Source organism: Bactrocera neohumeralis, chromosome 2, assembly GCF_024586455.1.
Source record: "Bactrocera neohumeralis isolate Rockhampton chromosome 2, APGP_CSIRO_Bneo_wtdbg2-racon-allhic-juicebox.fasta_v2, whole genome shotgun sequence".
Taxonomy (NCBI): Eukaryota; Metazoa; Arthropoda; class Insecta; order Diptera; family Tephritidae; genus Bactrocera; species Bactrocera neohumeralis.
The window spans coordinates 71,757,687-71,782,682 of NC_065919.1; the positions used below are offsets into that span (position 1 = coordinate 71,757,687).

General features: G+C 36.9%; 1 protein-coding gene across 5 annotated transcripts in view; it reads right to left on the minus strand.

The window, feature by feature from the left end:
• Positions 1-941: 941 nt before the first annotated feature.
• LOC126751423 (oxysterol-binding protein-related protein 8) overlaps positions 942-24,996 on the minus strand; it is a 47,537-nt gene continuing 23,482 nt past the window's right edge. For 2 of the 5 annotated variants that reach the window (XM_050461674.1, XM_050461692.1), the window contains 10 exons: positions 20,805-20,863; positions 13,703-13,849; positions 10,972-11,203; positions 10,558-10,791; positions 9,610-10,107; positions 7,242-7,387; positions 6,980-7,158; positions 6,030-6,894; positions 3,616-3,908; positions 942-3,504 (listed from right to left, as the gene is read on the minus strand). In XM_050461674.1, the coding sequence (XP_050317631.1) occupies positions 3,261-3,504; positions 3,616-3,908; positions 6,030-6,894; positions 6,980-7,158; positions 7,242-7,387; positions 9,610-10,107; positions 10,558-10,791; positions 10,972-11,203; positions 13,703-13,849; positions 20,805-20,863 (2,897 nt within the window). In that variant the 3' untranslated portion in view covers positions 942-3,260. The remainder of the gene's footprint in view (positions 3,505-3,615; positions 3,909-6,029; positions 6,895-6,979; positions 7,159-7,241; positions 7,388-9,609; positions 10,108-10,557; positions 10,792-10,971; positions 11,204-13,702; positions 13,850-20,804; positions 20,864-24,996) is intronic. The other 3 variants (XM_050461700.1, XM_050461709.1, XM_050461684.1) reach the window with 2 other exon arrangements.

A 24,996-nucleotide genomic window follows, 5' to 3' on the forward strand; every position in this document is an offset into this window, starting at 1 on the left:
GATCACTACCGGACCTAAGAAGATTGTGTGAAAATTTGAAGTCGATGGGTTCAGCCCTTTCAGAGAAGTTTCATACATCTAAAACGCAGTTAAAGTTTTGGGGACCGATTAGACTAAGTCAAAAAATTCTTACACCTACACTATTATCTCCGAAACTATTTGCCGAATCAACTTAAAATGTTTATGATTCTGTTCACCTTACAGAAGGATGCGCCAATGGCCCTATAAAGTATATGTATGCGACGAGCTAAGTCGATTTCGCCACATCCGTCTGCCTGTTCGTCCGCTCGTATATATATATACCTCAGTTTTTCTGGCCGCTCCGCAGCGTCTACCAAATGGTAGGACCGGAACCTTTCTTGCCGTTCCCACGACAGTCGGGTCTACGAAACCGGAACGGACCCGGATTTTTATCCGGCCAAGGACTGTCAACTCGGCAGAATTTCTGCCGTTACAACAACAACAACCGGAACCTTTCATTGCGGTTAGTCCTCACACCAGAATTTAGCTGCTCCGCAATTGCCGATTCTGCGACTTGGAGTCTGAAACACCAGAACACCGGCTAATTGACTGCACAATAGTCTGTCTATGTCTTTTGTATTTGTGAAGGGTATTATAGTTTTAGTGCAACCGATGCTAACGTTTTTTCTTGCTTTAAATATGCATATAAGGAAAAAAGCCCTTTTTTATTCAGACGTGGATTTAACCTCATGAGTAATGATATCAAAAATTAAAAACAAAAGAATATGACTTCAATAAGTAAAGGTTTGATCATTAAAAATATGTAGAACAAGAAATATAAAGCTAAAGCCGCCAATCCAATTTCTGGAATAGATATGATGAAGCATAGGTGTAGAATATTTTATTTATAAATATATTCACCAGAGCATTAAAAATAATCCATACCTGGAATATAACACAATTGAAAAACGCAAAAGCGGTAAAGTATAGAGTTTCGTTTATTGGACTTGAAATGTTAACAGCATTTGTGTACTTATGTAGGTAATCATCTTCATCTTACTCCTTTTGTTATGTTCTTAACAGAATAAATTTTATTTAGCGTACATAGCAATAATTTCTATAGTCTAATCGTGGCTAATAAGCGAATTTGTGTTGTGATTCCTGTCATGGTGCTTTTATTTGTTTGGAAAATTTCAAAATTACTTTAATTTATATGCAGTTCAAGTGCGTGTTGTGTGACCGAGAGAGTTAGAGAGAGAGAGAGAGACAGACAGTTATTTTCTAAATGTAACCGTCGATGCTTGGTGCGATAATCAGAACATGTTATAAATATGTATTAATTGTTTAAATTTTAAATGTCTTACTTCGTTGATACAAATCACGACACGATCACGATACATAATAAAAATACATATGAGTTAAAATACATCATAATATCTCGCTAGCACGAACAACAGCTTTTCCACAAATCCCAACACACATCTAACAACATCTGCTTCTTCTTCTTTTAATCTTAATATATGTTTTATAATGATTGAAAAATATATACTTGTAGTATTTATAAAGGAATTTAAGAATTTATATGTAAATAACTTTTGAAAAGCCTTCGTATATAATGAAATCAAATTTCTTAGGTATGTTTACAGTGAGTTTACAATGAATGGTTGTAATACACAACTAAATTATAGTTAAAAATTCTACCGATTCCTTTTGCTTTCAAAGCAACTAACCTCAAAACAGCTTTTAAAAACTTATCAACAAATAGGAAAAGATTACGTGTGAATAGTTGTGTGAACCACATACAGTTCGATTTTGGAGTCACGTAAAAACCTCCAGAATTTTTAGTGTCAAAGTCTTACATAAACGATGGGTAAGATTTTGGCACTTACAATTCTGAAGATTTCTAGGTCAGACTCCTGCACTATAGCCTAATTAAATTTTTCAACTAGTAAAGAAGTGAAAACTGTCGAAGTTCAAGTTTTTAATGAAAATTTTTTTAAGGGGCACATTTTGTGTGAAATAATATTATACTAAAATTTTAATGAGATATCAAATTTTGACTTTTAATATAGTAGTTTTTGAGTTACAGCCTTCTAAAATGTACATAGCTGCTCAGCTCAATTAGCACAGCTTAACATATCAGTTTAACATTAAACGCGTTTTTCTCAAAATTAAAATTTTCAAAAAGAAAGAAGAAACGGCTGGCGCGCTGTTGTTAACTCGGCTATAATCGCGTAAGCAGTGTCTACGCCAGTAAAGAAGAAAAAAAAATTTCAAATATGCTTGAGTGATTACGCGAAGACAAATGAGCCAATCTCTGATTTCAATCAAATTTGTTTGCATATTCTGCCTATAGTTCTACATACAATGACCCATCAATTTTTTTTTTTTATCAAAAACAATATTCTGTCAGGCCGAAAATACCAAAAATTTGGGTAAAATTCTACTTTAAAAACAATACACTTCGTGGAATTTTTTTTTTTTTCGACCGCAGATCATTGTACAGACAATATCTTCAAGTGCAGTAATATTTTTTTATGTTTCATCTCGTCAAGTCGGAATCACAGCAGCAGCTTTTTCTAGCCCCGTCGAATAACGCGTGTAACTCAAAAAATATTTTTTTTTTCAAAAACTTTCTTGTATATTCTTCAAATCTAACCTTAAATAAATATTTTGTATAAAACAATTTAAGCATTTTTTTGTAATTGCCATTTTTCCGACACTCACAAATGTGACCCTTAATCTCTTAAATTCTTCAGTGGTAATGCCTAGGTAACATTATTCACACAAAAGCTCAAATAAAACTATTATCTCACTTATCAACATACACAGCTCTTTACACTTTTCACGCAAATACACAATAGACTTACATATGTATATAAACATATATGTATATGTATATAGTTACATAATTTCAAACCGCCCTGCATACAAAGCAATATGCATGCAGTGAAGTGTGTCTCGAAAAGTTTACGACCTAAACGCGAAAAGTACAAAGGAAGTTGTTTAAAATAGCTTAACATAATTCAAATTGAGGTAATACTATAGTAACATATTATTTTAAAGACGAATTTAAAGTTAGCGTAAAAATGTGTACCGTAAAACCGTAACTTAAGCATTATTTACGGTTACATCGCTTGATGTAAGTATGAATGTATATTTACTTGTGTGAAACATATTGCACACGATCTCGTTGCGCTGACAACAACAACATCAATGAATATTTGAACAATAAGCGTTTTACCTAACTAATTCAACTTATCGATTCGTTCACCGCTTCAACTGAGTTGATGCTCGATTTACTTAAACATCCATTTCATTACAAAGCAGGCTGCTAAGCCAACGAATGCATAAACCATTGATTTTATGACCACCGTTTGTGGCACGGTGCGCGGCACAATGTCGGCGTAACGGCCGGTAGATGTAGACGGCGCCATTAGTCTGGGATTATAGTGGATTCGCTCCAAATTTGTTTGGATCACACGCAATTGCTTCGTTTGCTCCTCCAGTGTATGATTCATCTTTTCAATGGCTGATACCAATCTGAAATAAAAAATATTTATTTAAAAAACAAAATTATTTATTATTTAAAAATATTTATTATTAAAACAGGTTCTCAAGAATAAAGTAAAAAAAAAACAAATTTCCACTTACTTTCGTATTGATTTGTTTGATTTCTGTTGTGGCTCCTTGTTCACATCCGGATTTGATCCACTCGAATCGGTTTTTTCATCATGTGGCAGACCCAAAATCGAAAGGCTTTTATGTTTTACCTTCAATAGAGAAGATGATTTAATTAACTGCATTGGATCGGCAGTCACGATGCTCGGGTTACGCACCATTGGCGCCCGATGGCGTGTCTTCGTGAGCACTTTGTAATTCGCTTCGTACTGCTTCAAATCGTTGCGTTGATCCCACGGACGCAAGTCAGCGTAATTATACATCCACTGTAGAGAGTTAAAAAATTATGAATTTAATAGATCTAAACAGTATTCGAGATATTCACAAATATTACAACTATACATATGCATACTAACGTTACAATAACATCTGATCAAATTTAACTCGGACTGGACTAAACTAAGTGCCAAAACGAATCGATAAAAATGCCTTTTATACGACATTCGGGTCTACGTAACCGGAACGGACCCGCATTTTTTTCCGGTCAAGGCTACAACAACAATAACAATCGATAAAAATTTCTTCCAACTTGGTTCGTTCCTTCTTGTTCGTGTGAAGTTTGGTTTCCAGCAGTCAATGAGTGTGTATTTGACAGCTGTTTGTCTGACGATTTTTTTCATGAATAAAATTAAACGAGTTTGCTTGAAATTTTGTATTTCCAATTTAATCACACCTACGGAATCGTAAAAATGTTTGCAGATGTGTTATAGGGAGTCTACTTTACAGTAGGGAGACAAAGTAATCAGTGAAGGTAGTGAACTCATCGAGAGCTTCGCTCATACGAGTTCTTCGACCACCACAGACTCATACACAAAAGATCTGAACCTTTTGCAGAATACGACGTCGCGTGGAGGCCAAAAAGTGCTTGACAACGTAATTGATTACCAAATGCAACATTACTGGTGATGAGACTCTCACAACAGTCGGGTCTACGTTGCCAGAACTGACCCGGATTTTTTTATCCGGTCAAAGACTGTCAACTCGGCAGAATTTTGCCGCTACAAAAACAACAACATTAAACGTGGTTTTATAAATATGAAGTTAAAACTATTGAACAATTGCGAACGAATGGCGTTTCAAAAATTAGCCGAAACCGAAGAAATAAAAATTTTTCAAAAGCACTGAAGGCTATCACAACCGAGGCATATAAAAAGTGTATGGTAAATGATATAAGGGTTGGCATGCTTGCATTGCGATAATAAAAATGTTCATTAAAATTCCCACAACAGCTGGTCCTATGTTACCGGAATCGACACGGATTTTATCCGGCCAAGAGCTGTTATTTCGGCGATCTAACGCTGATTAAATCGGTAAGTAGTAAGTAAATTTGTCATCTTTGGAGCAGCAGCTTGCTCCGCACCCTCCAGTTTCTTGCTGGCATTGAGTTAAGGACCTATAAGAATTTTTGATTTAGACGGCGGAACAAATAGACGATCAAGAAACCCTACCGATTCTATTCTCTACAACCGCACTTTTTAACTTTAACAAAATTAATTGAGTCGGCCTCACAGAACTTTTCTTTCCTGCTAATCGTTAGCGGACGTTAATTGCACAAGGTTGTTGTTGTGGCGGCATAAAACATTCCTGAAGCAATTTCAAGGAATGGGGCAGAGTTGACAGTCCTTGATTGGAAAAAAATTCGGGTCCGTTCCGGTTACTTAGACCCGACTGTCAGGGAACGGCAATTGCGCAAGGTGATCGCGGCTGGTACCGCTCGCTTCACCTTAACTGGAAGAATCGCCGCCTAAATTTCTTTCCGAAAATGTTTTTGTCAGTCCGAGTCAAATTTGATACACTTACTATTGATACTTAACATTTATAAAATTAATAAATTACGGAAGATAAATATACATAATTTTTAAGATTATTATTAAGATATTAAAAACTGAGGGAAAATTTAGAACACAAAAACAGTTATCCCCTTATTCCTAAAAAAAATTAAATTAAATTAAAATATATTACACTACTAATACCAAATAAAAAAACAAATTCAACACAAACAGTTTTTTAAAACAGTTATAGCTTAGCTTAAATGAATTTTTTGTCTAAATTTCAACAATATTATATCTCAATATAAAGTCACTGGATTTGAAAATTATTATAAATTATGTATATTCAAAAATTTATTAGGTATTCTTCGTACTTGGAAGGCCAAAAAACATATACAGTTGCTTATAAACACACAACTACTTTGGGAATGTTGCATAACACACGGAAATATTAATTTAGTTTTATTGCATTACCTTTATAGTTTTAAAACAAGTGCTTAACTTCATTATGAATGATATATAATTATAATATTTGATCTCTTCTCCTAAAGGAAGCTTCAACTTTGTACACTGTTTTGTCGACTTACATAAGTTACAAGCCATGCTTAGCGTACTCACCTGTGTTATTATAGGATCGAAGTTGAAATGAACCGGCATCCATTCAATTGATAATACTTTTCGTTCCTTTGCTGAATTGCGCTGCGCTTCCTCCAGCACGGTCTTCTCCTCGGTTGCGCCAACCTGATCGTCGCTACGTATCGCTAGCGATACTTTCTCCCATAAACGTTCCGATTCGTTTGGTAGCTGAGCATCCAACGGTACCACATAGCGCACCAGACGCTTGTGCTTCGTATCCGCATCCGCTTTAAAGAGTACAGTTTCTTCGCCAGTTTTAGCTTCTTTGATTGTCATTTCGGTATCCCAATGACCACTTATGGTGGCCATGGTCTCTTTGCCCAACTTAATTTTACCCGAAATTAAATTGGTATAGTCCGAGCCACCCAGGAATGGTTTCAGCTTGAATTCCAGTTCCGTCTTGTAACCGGTGTTCTCGCACTCAATGTTAACTTTGCCGCCCAACTCCATGGACAGTGTACCAACAAGTATGCCCTTACAATGGGCATATGGTGTATTCAATGTATACGTTTCACCACGAGGTAGCAACGTGAGTGTGGCAACGCCTTCCAGTACAGCTGATGTGCTGTTGCCATAGAACTTCGATTTAGCCAAGATGGAGCAACTGATGCAGAAACCATCCTGGCGATTGGTCACATAAAACGCCGACACTGGTGGATGATGTGACACCTGTTCGGCAATGTAGAATGTACGGCTACCGTTCGGGTGCTCCCAATAGCAACGGAACGTTTCACCCAATATTGGATTATAGGGCTTTTTTAAGCCTTTCGGTTTTTTGTAGAAACCTGATAGATACCATTGTACAACGGTCTTCATGCGCGTAAAGGGATCATCTTCGGTGACAGCCCTTTTAATAAATAAATTATTAAATAAAATTTGTTATTTAATTTTTTATTTATCATACAAAGACGTTAGCTTGTTACGCCACTCACCTCGACAAGATGTCTGCATGATAATATGAATCGGACAGCTTATCCAAAAATGAACGTGGCTCGAGTATGAATGTCGGCAAAACGACCTTGCTCAAATCCATGCCTGGCCGCACTTGCTTAACCAGTATCCAAATCAAGCTTTTGTTCTCGTCTGCGAGCTCCTCCACCTGCTCACCCACCTGTTATGTACAGAGCAATATGTTAAAGCATTTTTTTTCGTTTAAGCCATTAAGATGAGTCTATATTTAAGTGACGGACTTACAGAGCCGAACTCCTCTTCGGTGAGTGGCACATATGGTGTTTCGGGCTCTTCGTCTTCGACCACAGCCTCCTGATCCGATTCTGATTCTGTATCGACCCCTGACATAGCGGCTGGACCACCTTCGTTTTGGCTATCGCCATCAAGATCTGTTGTAAAGTTAGAAAGAAAAAAGTTTTCAAAATTAGTACACTTTTGTTTTAATTAGGGAATGCAACAGGATGATTAAGTTTACTGAACAATATGGGCGGCCACATTTTCTACGATATATCAGTTGCTACGGATGTATTATTCGCTTTGGTTCAAAATCAACAATTGTGCTGAAATGCTAAATATTTTATATTTTATTTGATTTCGGCAAATGACAAGCAACTTCAGCTACAAAGAGCTTTTCAAATTATTTATACAGTTCGGGTGAAATTTGATGAATGTGTACAGATTGTTTATATATTTTTAATTTTACCAAAACTCAATATTATTTTCTTTTTTTACTGTTAAAATCTATCGGATTTGATTCCGTCATAAACTAGAGTAATATACTTAATCGATTGGAGTAATCGATTATTTAGTTGTTTTCTTTTTTTTTTTTGGTTTATTTTGATTGAATTACTCTACATGGGCTGAAATGTATATGCCTCTTCGTCAGAGATCGCATCAAAAACAAACAACAGGAGTTCTAAACGGCAGACCTAGTGTGAAATTAAAAAAAATCGAAATTTACAGTGACTGAATTTTAATTTTGGAATCAAGCAACTGAAATTCAGTCTAATAACTTTTTATTGATTTATTATGCTCTCCAAAAAACTGCTGAATGCCTCAGCACATATGTATGTATGTACTTCTGTGGACAAAAAATAGTAAGACTTTTTAGTTTAAATTTCGCGTGAAAACCCATTCGCCGAAACATTTTTTTTTTTCGAGGTCGTCAGTGACATCTTTACCAAATGTCACATCAAATAATCATTAGTGTTTAGTATACACTTGTATTTCTGAAGTACATAAAGGGCATTCGGCAATTTTTACTCATTCAACAAAAAAGTTACATTAAATTTTGTGGGCAAAATCAAATTTCTGGTGCCGAAACGTTCAGAATGTTGGAAAAGGTTTTCGGTGATAATTGTTTGTCGTGAACAAGTGTTTTGGGAGGAACCACTTCCAGGACGGTGCTTAAAAATCGACAATCAACAGATCTTACTGGCATCGTTGGAATATCGGAAGAATCAGTGAAAACCATTTTGAAAGATCATTTGGGCCTAAGAAAAGTAAAAGCACGATTGATTCCAAAATCACTAAATTTTTTCCCAAAAACAGCATCGCGTTAGCGTCTGTGAAACAATGTTTTCCGACTACCATGGCGTCATGAAACCTGTTATTACTGGCGATGAGCCTTGGATATATGCTTACGACTTGGTAACGAACGATTATTCGGCCGAATATCGTGGCAAAAGTGAGTCGTAGCCGAAAAAACCCCATCAAAGCAGGTCAAAAATCAAGGTTATGTTCACAGTTTACTTCGATTATCGAGGTGTGGTGCAAGGCGAATTCCTTCCCATCGGCCAAACTGCCGACAAGGAATACTATTTGAGGCTTATGTGCCGTTTGCAGGAAGTTATTCGTAAAAAGAGGCTGGAATTATGGGCAGAGAACTCTTGGTATTTGTACCACGATAATGCACCGTCACATACAGCATTGATTCAATTCAACCATTTCAACCATTTATTGTGTCGCAACCATCGTATTCGCCTGGTTTAGCTCTGTGTGATTTCTGGCTATTCAGAAAACTCAAATTACCTGGGAAAGCCGTTTTGTGTCAATTGAAATGTTAAACGTGAATCGCAACGCGCATTGAAGACTATTCCGAAAATTTTCTTTAAAAACTGTTTCGAGAATTGTAAAATACGTTGACAAATTTGAATTGGGGATATTGAGGGGGAAGACATAGATTTCGAAGAATAATTTAAGAATTACGAAATTCCGAAAAAAGTCTTACTATTTTTTGCCCATAGTAGTAAATACCCAAAATTATGAAATTTTGAGAGTCTAAACCCCTCGAAACGACTATAAGGCACGAGTGCAGTATGGATTCTTTACAATAAATACCTAGCATTGGATTAAACTTGATAAAATGACAATGCTGGAAAATATTTACAATTAGTCGAGCATTATTTAGCGTATGTATTATGCATGTACATATGATAACTGAAATGCAGCAATATGAAACGCTTGCGTGTATGCAACTTTTACACTTTCTACCCACAAGTCTAAGTTTATTGATTGAAATTTGCGCTCAACTAGCAAACGAACAGTGCAGGTCGTCGCACAATGCTAGTGAACTAATGTAACGAGCAAAAAAACATTGTTGTGATCAAACCCTTAACGTTGAGCACAAAAGGTGGTGCGCTCAATGCTCTGGATGCGCCTGATCTTGCCTGCAGCTCCACATTTTCGTCAACCGAATCAATGGATGACGATGTCTCATGTGCCATCGGGCCTAACGAAGCCGATTTCATAAACTGATTTTGGCGACGTGCCTTCAATTTTAACGATTGGTGTGTTTCCAGCATTGATGGAAAGTCAACACTCGAAACATCACTGAGATCACCCATTGAACTCATGCCTTCGAATGAATCACGTTTGCCTAAATGTTTGGCTTTGCGTAGTTTGCGTAAATTTTTCTCCGCCGAATTGGCAACAACACGCTCCCAATGGGTCATTGTCATGTACAGTTGCTGCAAAATTGGTGTCTGTGCACGAGATGCCAAACTTGTGTCCGAACTGGCGTGCGATTTGCTCAATTCGGGCACCATAAGATACTGCGAATATTGTTTCTGCATGCTACCGCACGGTGAGAAGCGTTCAGGAGGTGGGTCTTGTGAGAAATTTTTTAGAAAACTTGTCGAATTTAAAGGTTAGTAGTGAAATAGAATGTGCAACAAGATTAAATACGCGCGGCCCAACTTCGTATATTGCTTATGGCTCAAAAAGCTCAACAAATAGCCAAAATGAAAAATTTCGTGAATTGTTTTTAGTTAGTCAAGATTGTTATAAGGAGTTTTTCAGGTAGCTTCATAATCTTACAAATATGAAAAATTGCTTTATAGTCGCACTTAACCTTAAAGTATACCGATTGGTTTCACTTCCACTAATATTTATATATTTTTTTTTTTTTTTTTTTTACATATATATTTTTTTTAGATAGTATACGTGTTTGTAGCAATGCTAAGTCAGATAGAGTATGGTACTCTTCCACCCCTTGCATAAAGTCGAAATTTGTTGCACATTCACTAACAAAGAGCTGACATTTAAGTCGTACACTCACCATGTTCGTTGAAATGCTTTTCGTAATCCGCCTCCGACCACTGGGTTTCATGCGATATCTGCGCATTGTCGCTGGCACTGGTGCCCTGTACAGCGCCCAAACTGCTGTTAGAACGCAAAAGCAGTGCTGAACAGCGCAAGGAGAGCTCCAGTGCATCCATCCAACATTTACCAGCCGCCTGACTGGGTGCGCGAAATATCAGGTAAGCGGTTGGTAAGGGTTGAACGACTGCGCCTGCAAAATTTAGATGGAATTTATAACTGTTTAGCGCAGATAAGGGCTTAATAATTATTAGTTCAACATTATTTTGATATTAAAAATGGTTAATAATAATTTCCAATATTACATGATAATAACAAATAAATAAAATTTGTAGAACCTATATTATCATATAAGTGAAATGACTAATCAGACCTATTGTCTCCTTGTCTGGTCCACGCGGCGCCCATATCGACTGCTCCAGTGGGTGGAAAAGCTTAAAGCAGAAGCCGTCTTTCTTGCTCGGCCGCTCGATGACCTGGCATGAGGTCAGCATAATTGTGCCCACCCAATGGCTGCTCTTCAGCTTGGGACTCTTGTAGAGCAGCATCATGCCGGGCTTTAAAACACACCACAGCTTTGTCCATGACTTCAGTGTGCCACGTACCTATTAATTAGTAAAGAAATTTGTGCCAATTAATATTTTAATTAAATTAAATTCAAGTTATTTTGCTGTCATTTCAAAGTGTCAATTATTAAAACAAGTGAGAATTATTTTATGGCGGCTGTTAGGTGAAGCTTTACTAGACATTGTACTTTGCACATATGTAAGTTTGTTCCAGTTATCATTTGTTGTTGTTGCTGTTTGTAGGTGCAAATTTCAGAAATTTACTGCATTCTAGCAAATTTTTTTGTTCAAAGTGCAAATAATAATATGTAGAATAATAAAGTGAGTTTTCGTAAGTGTACCGGTTAATATATGGGTTATACTATATTGTGTATTACGTCTATTCTACATCATTGACAATAATATAATCTTCATTATTAGTAGCTAGTGAAACAATTAACTAATTAATATTTTATATGCATATTATGTATATGTTCACATAAGAAGACTTCCAGACTTCATTTTATCACATATCAAAATTTTTGTTGTAGTAACGTTACTTTTTTTAAGTAATTTAGAGGAATGGTGCGAATTTAGCTAGAACTACATACTAACGGGTGATCCAAGTAGAGGTACTTTTTTTAATAGCCTTCTTTTGACAGATCACGCGTGAATCGTGTCAAGCTGTCATGATTATTTTTGTTCCGTATTGTTTTGCATTTCATCATGGAAAGACTTACGCCTGAACAACGTTTACAAATCGTTCAACTTTAGAAAATTCACGTTCTGTAAATAATGTGTTTCGCGCGCTTTGCTGAACTTATGGTCAACATAATCGGCCTACTGAGTATACCATTCGCAACACCATCACCCATCTTGAGACCCACCATTCATTATTAGACAATATTCGACCGAATAAAAAATACAGACTGTGCAAGAACTGAAGCTGCTCAACCTTCCATCGCTTCACACTATGGGCTCTTGAAAAGTTGCAAGAAGATCCGAGGTTTTTGAGCCAAATTTTATTCAGCGCTGATGCGCCATTTCACCCAAAAAAAAACAAACGGTTTGGTGTGGTTTATGGACCAGTGGAGCCATCGGTCCATATTTCTTCAAAAATTATGCCGATTAATTATCAAGGGCGACTGTGATCGTGATCTCGCCGAAATTTGGTTTCAACAAGACAGTGTGTACTTCCCACATAACGCATCAATCAATGGATTTATTGAGAGAACACTTCGGTGAGTAGATAAATTCACGTTTTGGGCCGGTCGATTGGCCACCAATATCGTGTGATATCATACCGTTAGACCTTTTCCATTGGGGATTTGAAAAGTCAAAGGATAATCCCGCTTAGATTCAGGCCTTGGAGCAAAAGATCATACTGTCATTCGCCAGTTACCAGTCGGAATGTTCGAACGAGTCTTCGAAAATTGGACTCAACGGTTGGACCATCTGAGACATAGCCACGGCCAACATTTGAAAAAGATAATCTTCAGAAAATATGTGTCAAAGAATGTTCTTTTGAAAGATAAACTATCCGCATTAAATTTGAAATTTCTGTGTTTTTTCTTTAAAAAAAAAAGTAGAAACACTCAAAATGAATCACCCATTACTTGAAAGGTAGTTTCCAACTAGTTCATTTTACTGCAAGATATTTCCACACATGCGCATATTACAAAAAATATGTCATAGATATACTTATATATACATATATGTATTTATTGAGTAAATTGATGATGTAATACATATAAGGATACGTACTATGTATATGTATGTATGTGAACGAAATGGCGTCACGACTATCAGTCACACAAAAATCACTTAAATGGGATTATGAGATTTACAACATGCTATGTGTAGCCACAAAAAAATACACTTACACATATGTAGATATGTATGTGTGTATATAGTATATCTAATTCTTGCTGTCAAGCCGCAGGCAATTATATATTTATACTTTTGGCGCTAACTTAATTAAGTGACGCCATTGCCATGGTGGTTTACCGTTGTTATCAGTACTTTTAAAAATCTAACTGACACCGATTCGTGATAAAAAAAATGTTGCAACCAATTCCAAAGTAAATAATCAGCGATAATTTTATTTGTAACATTGATTGTTATTGGCCTTGTTAGCGATATGTATTTACTTACATATGTACATATGTATGTATCTATGTGGCTAAGAGCGAATATATTAAATATATTTAACACATGTAAGAATTAGTTATTTTTTGTGTGAAATGTTACTTGCTCTCACATACATACATGTATATATATGTATATATATGCACATACAATACATACATGCGTATGTATGTATACCTGTATGTAGCGCTTCCGCCCATTTGCTTACACTTATGGATATTAGTTATTTTATCTGCACAAATAACATAGTGTTGACACTTGTATACAACAACAACAACCACAATAGAAGTAAAATGAATATAATTTGTCATAACAGCACACCTGGTGAATATCGATTTAGGTAGAATAGCACAAGTTACAGTCAAGGTGTGCAACAATTAATATACATACGCACACAAGCGCACTAATTACCTTAAGCCAATCAGCTAGCACCACCACAGTGGGATCCTGCAGCGAATTCAGCAATTCGGAAGCAACACGTTTCTTTTCCCGACGATAGTTCTTGCGTTGCGCCTTGTAGGACTCCTTCCGGTTTAGCTTGGAGGGATCTCCCGGCGTCTGAAATAATGGAAGCAAATTTATATTAAAATTAACGAAAATTTATTAAATTTTTATTTGAAATATAATTTGAAATATATGTTATGTAAATAATGTTGAATGAATGAATAATGAATATAAGAATTAAAATTAAACTAATTAATTAATTCATGCGTTATTTCGAAAAATGAAATAATAATCACAAGAAAAATGTTGTTGTTGTAACGGTTATCTAGTCCCCTTTAGGGTGGTAAGGTTGCGATAAGATGTCATCGAGGTCATAGAGCATAGGGAGAGGTTTATCATATGAGTAGGTTTAGCTCAGCATGCACAGGGGTGGTTAGAGTCATGCGCAGACGCGTTGAATGCTGGACATATATTTGATATGTCGGGATCGGTTCCGGATAGGTAGGAGTTCAACCTGCTACTGTATCCAAAACGAAGCTGCGCAAGAGTTACTCTCCATTATCACGGCAGTCGAGTCGTCGTCCGCTATTGGTCGTAGTTTGACTCCAAGTACGCCATTCGCTGAGGGGGAATCGGTGATTGTGTTTATATTTCCACTGTGAATGGCGGTCAGTGCATGTCTGCAGTTAGTTGTGTCCGAAGTCTGGTCGGCGTATCGGCTTATGTCGTCGACTTAGTTAACGAAGGACCTTTTGATGTTCCTAGGAGGCGGTTCCGCTTCAAGCAGGCGACTGCAGGGATGGTTACTACGAAAATCCAGAATCTGCTTGGAGAGAAGTTCATTATGCTCCTTAACTGGAAGCATACCGGCCTGACTGTGCAAATATTCGATAGGAGACATCAAAGAACATCCCGTTATAGTCCGGAATGCAGTGTTCTGGCATGTGTGAAGTTTCCTCGTCCGCGTTTACGGCATCTAGGCACGATATTGGTGCGATGTAGTGAAGGACCGGCCGACCGATTGCCCTGTATCTTGCCAACAACGTTCGCAACTTTGGATTTTGTTACGGACCTGTACTTCTTCAATTATCGCGGTCGTAAAGGAGCACAGGCTGTCCAATTATTAACAGTCATCATCAACTTTAGTGTTAAAGTCCAAACTCAACTTCGTCCAGGTCGTGAATATGGTCGCTGCAGATTTAGTGGGGGAGAGTATTAGGCTCCTTGCAGAGAAGAAGCAAGAACGTTTGAAACGGATAGCCGTTTACTTTGGAGCACATACCATCAATTGCATTGCCTGAGAATACAAGATGATAGAAATTCCATCTGGTGGTTGAGGGAGTTTCGAAATGTAGAAATTAAACAGAAACGGGGAGGGGACACCACCCTGCGGAACCCCTTGTTTAATTCTTCACAATTTAGAATTTTTACCTCGAAACAGTACGGATGATTGCCGACTACTCAGGTAGTTTATAGTACACTTCTTCAACCCTGGAGGGAGCGTAGATTCCCATGTCCTCAAGTAGCGTTGTGTGATAAGTCCAACGCTACGAGTATCTTCCTCTCGCAGGTTTTTTTGGTTGAGGCCATGAAATATCTGAGCATTTTTGACGCTAAGTGCTTTGGTGGTGCTGTGCACTTTACGGAAGTTTTGCTAGTGGTTTGTTAGACTCAGGTGGTGAGTGAAGGTCGGTAGTAGCAAGACATCAATTCGTAAAGCAGCTATATTATATAGTAATCGGATGTATACTTTTTCGGATATTGTAACACTGTCTGGAACAATAATTCATACTAAAATTCGTGTCAAATAAAAAAGTTTCTGTACAAGAATTTAATTTTGATCGTTCAGTTTATTTGACAGCTATAGTAATCCGACAACGGCAGTTCCGACAAATGAGCAGCTTCTTGGGGAAACAAAGATGTGTACAAAAAACTTGTTAAGGACTAGTTCGTGTACAGTATATATAGACGCGAAATCTACCGTTTTCGGCGGACTTGGTCCCTAACGACTTTTTTTCTGTCGTCAGACTTTAAGAAAACAAAAATTCTTTCTATGAGTTGGAAGATCCTCATAATCACCTTCCCTTTAAAGCAACTATGTTGAGCAACAAAAACGAATTTCATCAATAAATATAGATTGTTCATTTTTAAAGCGATGCGAACTTTTCTGCCGGCAATTAATCAGACAAATCACCGACCCGTCCTTATGCAAAAAAGAAAAGTCATGCGAAAATCGCTTTAGTCACATACAAAATATACAACACATATACATACATATTTTCAAACGCACAGCAGTATCCATACTTGATATATGGTTCCAGGTGGGGGATGAGGGGTAGACTAAACATTACATTGACCGGGTGTGAATATTAAAAAGTCATCGACACGACTTGAATGAACCACATTAAGCAATATATTTTTCCGTATGCCATTTTTATGGACTCAACTGTGTTTCGCGCATATAAACAAATATGTATATATGTATGTATGTAAGTAAGACGAAACGAATTTTTGCTAACATATGGCAGAGTATGAGCAAACACTAAAATTTTATTAGCTTATTAGCGCTCAAAACGTTTCAAAAACTTGCAAATACACTCAACTATTTAAGCACTTGTGTATGTGTGTAGACATGTTTATGATGTTTCAAAGATTTAAAAAAGTTGTGGTTAAGTGCAAAATGGAAACAATTTGTTCGGCTATTTAATTGCCGTTAAACGCTCTTTGTTGCGCACTTCTCTTAATATAAAAAACGTATTAGCTTAGATAAATAAATTCAATTATTTTGGCTAAAATCGACTCACAGTGCCAAAAGTGATACTCAATACCAATTGCCAATGTCTTGTTTATATCTTTGGCGGATACACGAATGTTTATTTGAACTTTTTTTTTGTTTTGTGTTTTTTAGTATTTTTTGAGATGATGGAACGTGACTCACATAATTAAAATTCGTTTCGGTATTTTTTTATTATAGATAATTAAAAAAAATTATTAGCGTTCGTGCATAAATAGCAAAAACAACAAGGCATACGAATATTCTTAAACAACTGAAGCTTTAAATTTGCAAGCAAGCCTTTAAAAATTTTGATATTTCTTAAGGTAATGGAGGGGCTAAGTTCGAACATTTTATACTCTTGCAACTTGCTACAATCGAAGCCAGGGAAATATCTTAAAGTGCAAACCGGCAACCAGAGGATAGGTATCCAAGCAATTATAACGGGGTTTTCAATAGGGAGGCTACAAAACTAGACCGATGGGAACAGCAAACGACACCATATTTATCCCAGCTCTTTTGACATTTCTCTTCAGTAAGGTTTGCCATTTTATCATGGAAAGATATACGATTCAACGAGTCGAAATTATTAAAATTTCTCAACTTTAAGACGGCTAGGTCCAATTTATGGTCGTCATAATCGTGCTTCTAGTGGAAAAATTTGTATCCACAGGCACAGTACAAAATATTCTTGTGCCAGTGAGACAAGCAAGTGCACGTAGTATCGAGAATATTGCTGCCGCTAACGCCTCAATTAAGGAAGATGCAAATCAGTCTTTCAAGCGTTAAGCATCTCTGTGACGTCGTTGTGGCGAATTTTGCGAAAAGATATTGGCCTACATCCTTACAAGATCAAATTGACGCTAGAACTGAAGCTGCTTGATCACCAGAATTGTCATATGTTCGTGAATTGGGCTGAGCAACAACTTGAAAATAATCCGGATTTTCATCATTCAAACCAAAATTTGGAAAGATATCCTAATTTAAGCCCTAAAATATATTAATCTGTTAAATTTTTTGGCTTGAAGCCAATAAATGGTTGTAAATTCTCAATTCGCGCAACTGGTTGAAGTAAAGGTGCTAAATTGTCACACACGTTTTCTGTTCGCACTAAATTTAATTGACTTAATTTATTAAATTTTCATTGCCTTGTCAATCAGTTATCGCTATACTGCATAGATTTAGATACGTTAAAGCATACAAATTTTAAATTAAATTAAATTTCGTTGACAAGGGAGGTTCGTGAGCTCCGGACCGCAGACCGGTTGGTAACCAATTAAAGCCGTATGCAGCAACTCAGTTGGAGTATTGGGAGCCGTGGAATATGTTCCTTCTTATACGGCTGATGGCTGGGCATTTGCATAGATAAAGTTCATCATGCTCTACATTCCGCCAAATGCACTTTTCCCATCTTCGGAAAGTGGGATGTTAGGGTTGCCCTGCTCCTGTTTGCCTATCATCATTATCAATACTACCCCAAAGTAACTTTGTGGCATGCGCTACTTTGCTGGTGTTCCAAGACCTGAGATCTTCCTCTAGGATCCATTGCTTCAAACAACCCTTGAAGGAGCTGTATGGTCTGGAGCAGCTTAGGAGAATTGCGTCTCCAGCAGCATCCGAACGAACAATCATGGTATATTAAGTTTGCCACGAAGTTTCTAAAACCTTAAAGACTCGGCGACCCTATAAAATATAAACTGATAAGCGTGACGAGCGGAGACAATTTAGACATGTCCACCTAGTCTCTTAGTTTTTGAGATACTGATTTGAAATTTTGCACACATCCTTTTCACCTCAAGAAGCTACTCATTTGTTGGAGCAGACAATATCGGACCACTATAGTATATATATAACTGCCATAAAAACTGGCCGAGCAAAATCAAATTCTTCTTCATAAAATACTTTGTTTCCTTATTAGGTACCCTTAATATGACTAGAAGGTTTTTTATATAAGACAATGCTGCTAGAAAGAACTAGCAAAACGTTTTCCGTTGGAACCGTTAACCGTTAGTTGTTTTACTAAAATTTACTCTTTCAAAAGACTTCTTGATGTCAAATTATATTTAAGACGATCGAAAAAAGGGCTTTTTGGCAAAGGATGATTTTTTAAGAATATTGTATTTTTCAACTATAAATAAGATTTCCATCATCTCCAAAAAATTCGAAAATGGCGAAACATAAACGTTAGTCTGACGTAATCTAAATCACTGCGGACATGCTCAACTCGCACCCGGAAGCCGGTTTCAACAAGTGAATCAAACAACAAGTAAAATGAACGCACGGCAATCTCACGAAAGGGTGAGAATAACAATCGATATACAGTTACTGACAATAAAATAGGGATAAATATATTAATTATAGGCGTAAGTATATATTGTAAGTATATAATATTTCAGGTATTTGTTAAAAATTGACATTTTCTTACATATTATTTGTAGAAGACATAGGGCGAGGAAAGCATTGCACAGCGGCAGAGCGTAAGCTCATAGAAAAATTGCAAAATAAAGCTAATACCGTAAGCAAATTGCTAAAATTATAAAAAAATCCCAAAAACGTGTCTTTAACTGCTTTGAAATCTTTAACAGAATGCGAACTGAGGGAACGGCCACGAAAAACAACGTCTTAGGATGAAAAATTAATAGAAATGAAAACGCGATTATTTCATGTCTCCTGTCGTCATCCAATGAGAAATGGGTGTAGAAATTTCTTCGAGAACTGGTGCACATCGCCTTGTGTAAAATAATCTCTTCGAAAGGTTTTCCCGGAATGTCCCAATGTTGACAAAAAGACAGCGGAACAATCGGATTGCTTTTGTCTCAGTGCATATCAATTGGACTCTGAAATCCACCGAAAAGTTACGGTTCGACGTGCGAAGAATGCTCTTATTAATCCCCGATACACGATAAAAAAACTTCCAAACACGGAAGTGTTATCTGATATGGGAATGTTTTGGATTCGGGCAGTTATGGCTTGTTATTACTTCCTTAGAATCTTAGAAGACGTAATGCTTTCTTACGCAAGTTGACTTTAGTTTGGCAGTTCCAGCATGATAATGACCCGAAAAATAGCTCAGGTGTGATTAATACTGGGCTACATGATCAAAGAGTGGATGTTATGACTTGGTGGGCGCAATCTTCGGATTTAAAGTCTATAGAAAATCTGTAGAAAAGTGTAAAGGAAAAGTTGAGAACAACTAAACCACAAAATAAGGAGGAACTATGGGAAAAGTCCAAGAGGCGTTCAGTCCTTAAAGCTGCAGTGGATTCTATGCCGAAAAGTAATATTTAATAGTCCACTATTTATGAGTTTTGGTTCTATGATTCTACTTTATTGTCAATTGAGGTTCCAGACAGTTCATTTAAAAGTTGTCTGTTAAATACTTCAATGTGTGTTAAGTTATTCTTGCTTTTCAATTGTTTAAAATAAATTTTATTGACTATATAAAATAATTGCTTCCCACTAAGAACACTTTTTTTGCAAATAGTTGTGAATTTTGGTTCTATTTTATTGTCGGTAACTGTGCACTTTGTTCTAATATTCAAATGAAATGTTCGTTATTGGAATATAAATATGCAGAAATATGTTTTGGGAAGAAATAAACGCAAAAGTATGCAATAAATTAAAAGCAAACCAATTGAAAAAGACAAAAAAGTTGTTTTTGTTGTTCGGCGATTAGTCACGCCAACCCAGTGGCGGGCATTGCATATGTTACAAATAAAATATGTATTCACAGGTGTTTATAAGTTTATGCATACATATGTATGTATACTAGAGCGGATCGATTTACAGGGAGCTAAAAAAACATAAAATCGCCTATGTGGAAAATGTTCTATGGATGATGCTGAACAACTCTGCCCAAGAGACTATAGGTCGCAAGCCGGTTACGAGCCAAGGATTTTGGAGGCCAAGTCTTGTAGGGTTCACAAAAATTTGTTCGTGAGTTTTTGAGATATCCAAATGAAATTTAATACGTATGTGCATTTTAATATTCTATCGATAATTTATCGAAATTTGGTCACTTCGGACAACTATAGCAAATATCTTCGATACAACCATTTATTCAGATTTTTTAAACTTCGCCTTAAATATCGCTGACTCTAAACCGGTTTTAGATTCAAAGTCTCTTAGACAAAGTTGTTCAGAATAATCCGTAAAACATTTCCCGCATACGCGATTTTATAGAAAAAAATAGATCTGCTCTAATGTATACACATATACATATGTACACACATAAATAATAATATAAAATATTTGAGTAGTACTAAAAATGAGAGTTAGCAGGAGTTTCATACTCACCTTATCTGTTTGATTGCCATCATATTTGTCACGACTATCTGTTGCCCAACTGGCAAGTCCTAGAAGAAATTTCATGTTTGACATTTAGTTTTGGAAAACACTGTATTAAAATTGTTTTTTTTTTCTTAAATATTTTTTGTGCATGTAAAGAATAATTTTTTTTTAGTTTTTTTTATTTAACAATTTTTTTTTAATTTTTTATTTTTTTTCTTGTTTGTTTTTTTGGTAATATGTAGCGTTACATAAACATGTATCTCAATAGCACAATGAAGCGATCATTCAATATACTCGTACAACACATTCACTTCTTTAAAAGTTATCATAATGTTGCACCGGACAACTCGCTGACTGCCTGTTTATTTGCACAACTGACAGTTTTGGCTAATGAACTGCCATTTGTAAATATATTTACTGTTTACAGTTTACTTTAAAGTGATTTTGCACAACATTATACTTTTCCCAGCATTTGGCCTTTGAATAAGAAATATAACGGCAAAAATTTAGTTACAATGGCGCAACAGTGCCGCTACGTCAACTTCGCACAGAACTCTGTGAGAACACACGAGCGTGTTGGTAGCGAAAAAATCGGTGCAAACAAAGCGGCCCAACAGCTAAAGAGCACAGCACAGCACATAGCGAATAGCTAACATAACAACAATACAACGCAACGGGTGTGCGACACTGAAATCAAAAATACTAAACTGAAAACTAAAAATCAAAAGCTAATGAAAACTGGCCATCGAACAAATTGTAGGACAGCACATATGCATATGTGTGTATGTATGTGTGTGAGTCATATACATACGTATATTTATTAGGTGAGTGTAGAACGATTGAGGGACACCGGCGCTTGTGGTGATATACTCGTATAAAGCTTTGCCATAAACGCATGCACACACACACACACATTTACAGACATAAGCGCTTGCGTTTGTTTTAAATATTTGCATAAATAAAGCCAGCCGAAGTGAGCAAAAACTAAATATGGTGCCATAGCAATTATTCAATTAATTATCTGTGCTTTGCTTTTTTGCTTTTGGTTTTCGCTTATTTGTTTACAACTTAGAACTGTCCACCGTTTCGTTTTCAAGCGAACAACACAGCAAAAATGCGCACACAAATAAGCAAAAAGAGACAATTAAAAATTTAAAAGAAAAGTAAAGAAGAAAATGAAATTAAAAAAAAAAATTAATTAAGAATATAAAAAAATAAAAAAAGATAAAACGAAAAAAACGAAAAAAACGTAAACAACAACAATTAAATAGAATAACAAAAAATATAAATAAAAAATGAAGGAGCAAACAAAGAAAGAACAGAAAAAATATATAGGAAATATAAGAGAGAAATATAAAAAATATTAAATTAGAAAACAAAAATGCGCTCATAAAAAACAAGAACAAGAAAATGTATTTCGGCTGCCGAAACTACAATACCCTTCACAGTTGCATTTGTTATAGCATTAAAAGATATAAAACGATTTTTTATCTTGATTTTAATTGTTTAATTTGTATGCTATATGCAAAAGTAGTCCGATCCGAGTCCGAATTTGGTATCCCCGCAACACTAATACGGCTGTCTAAACTGACGTTGAGCAAGACCAAAAGCTCCGTCAAGATCGGGAAGGACCTCTGCGAGCCGTTCGATACCAAGCGAGCTTGGCTCCCATGTCACTGTTGACAGTCATAACTTGGTAGTCGTAGATAATTTCGTCCATCTTGGAACCAGTATAAACACCAACAACAACGTCAACCTGGAAAATTCAACGCAGAATAGCTCTTGAAAATAGGTGCTACTTTGGATTGAGTTATTGATAAGTAAAGACCTCTCTTGACTCATCATCCCCAACCTGATATATGGTGCAGAGGCATGGACGATGACAACATCTGATGATTCGGCGTTATGAGTTTTCGAGAGAAAGGATATGCGGAAGAAGGCAACGACGAAGACCGCAGTCGTTGGAACAATAAGCTGTACGAGATATACGACGACTGGCTAGGTCATGCCGTTCGAATGGATGAAAACACTCCAACTCTGAAAGTATTCGACGCAGTAACCGCCGGGGGGAAGCAGAGGTAGACGAACACCTCCACTCGGTTGGGAGGACCAGGTTGGTGCCAAACAGCGAAAAGGAAGAACGACTGGTGGGCTGTTGTAAACTCGGCTACAACAGCGTTAGAAGTGTTTACTCCAATGAAGAAGAAGTCTGATCTGAACAATTTAATTAGAGATTATTATAACTTTATAGCGGCTCTGACGTTTTTTTCTGGGTGTTACAAACTTTGTTGCAAACATGATATACCCTGTTCAGGGTATAAAAAGAAAAAGATACACATAATAAAAATAATAAAGGGAAAAAATTAAAAACCAAATTTAAACACCGAAAACATCAAAAAAAATGTATAGGAAATATAAAAATAATAAATAAACAAGGAAAAATGTGCATATAAAGAAATCACAAAATAAATAAAGACGGCAGCGCATAGCCGTATATTCGATAAAATGCAAAGCTGTGACAAAGAATAGCGCAGCAGACCCACCCGTTCGTACACACACACTTAATTCAAACACACTCAACACATGCAAGTCGGTGGGGTGGCTGGCTGGCGGCTGTTGGCAATTGCAATTGCGCTGCTGGCGTCGTATACGTCACGGAACGCCACATGCACATTACGTATACGACGTGTGGCACCGCCGATCAGCCGACGAGCAGGCAAACAGCTGCTGCTGTGATGCCACTCACTTTCACTTACTTGCAAAAAATTTCTTCTTCCACATTTAACCCGCTTGCTGCACCGTACGCCCGACGAGACACATTCACCAACATTTGCCAGCTGCTGCACATTGCATTATCAGGCTGCATAGGCGAGTAAATTAACACAAACAATACACTATGACTATGACTGACGAGTAATCGTAATTAAACACCGTTTTAGATGCTCACAGACGCACTTCACTGAATGCTTCTGAGTATGTGTACAACAAACACAAATGCTTATGAGGTTATAATGCGTTCCGGTATTTTATCACTTCAGATATTAAACAACTAAACACAGGTAAGTAGACGAATGCCACACAAATACGAGTTACTGTTGCGTTAATGCAAATAATGATAATAACACTCAAAAAACGTTCGAAAACTGTGTAGTATTCTGCGTATTACATACGACGCCGATAGCAGCCGCCGACTGACTCCGATAGCGAGCGAGCGATTGTCGAAAAACACATGGCAGCCGCGGAAACTGGGCAGCGTCGAAATTCTCAGCGTTCGTTGAGCACAATAGCGGCGTTTGGCTTGATGTACCGGCTGTTGACTGCGCCGCCTGCTAACTGCTGACCCCGCACCGCCGCTAATGTAAACAATGTCAATTAAGCGCGCGCCAAATGTGAATGCCAGCCAAAAGACAAACCCAATAGACTCGGCTATATGCGATTTGTGGGCGCTCTGTAGCCACCAACAGCCGCAAGAGTTGTGCTATACTAAGTGCTAGCCGCTCGTAAAATTAGCGAACTCAGGCCAAACAAGTGGAATAGTTAAGCAGAAGCATTTAATCGCAAATCTCAAAATAATAAGAGATAAATACCGCAATCGGCAGCAAGACGATCGTGAAGTGTGTGAGCAGTGGATTGCGGGCAGGCAATCAAATCAGCAGCAGCAACAGTAATAACAAACACTAGAAAAAAAACGAACTAATCACAATTTTATAGACTCTCAGCAACTCACGCGTCGGTCTGCTCGCGTTTTGGCCCTCACCAAAGCCAAATTGCTGTGCCGCTTTTTTAATCGTTGCAATTTTTTAATACCCGAAGTCAATTTTGGAGTAAAGTTTTATATTCTAAAAAACACTCAACATTCTAGTCAAGAACTCGGTACTCGGTCAACAAACTTTTATAATTTGTGGTTGACGCAGCAATAAAAAACATCACTTCGCTCTATGGACTCTTGTTCCAAGAAGATCCGACGTTTTCGAGCCAAATTTTGTTGAGCGATGAGACCCATTTTTGGTCCAAAGGGTATGTAATCAATCATTGTCGCATTTGGTATGAAGAGCAATCTGAAGAGATTCTAGAGCTGCCGTTTCATCCAGAAAAAACAACGGTTTGGTGTGGTTTGTTGGCCACTGAAATCATCGGTCCATATTTCTTCAAAAATTGTGTTGAAGAACGTAACCGTCAATGGCGACCTTATCGCACC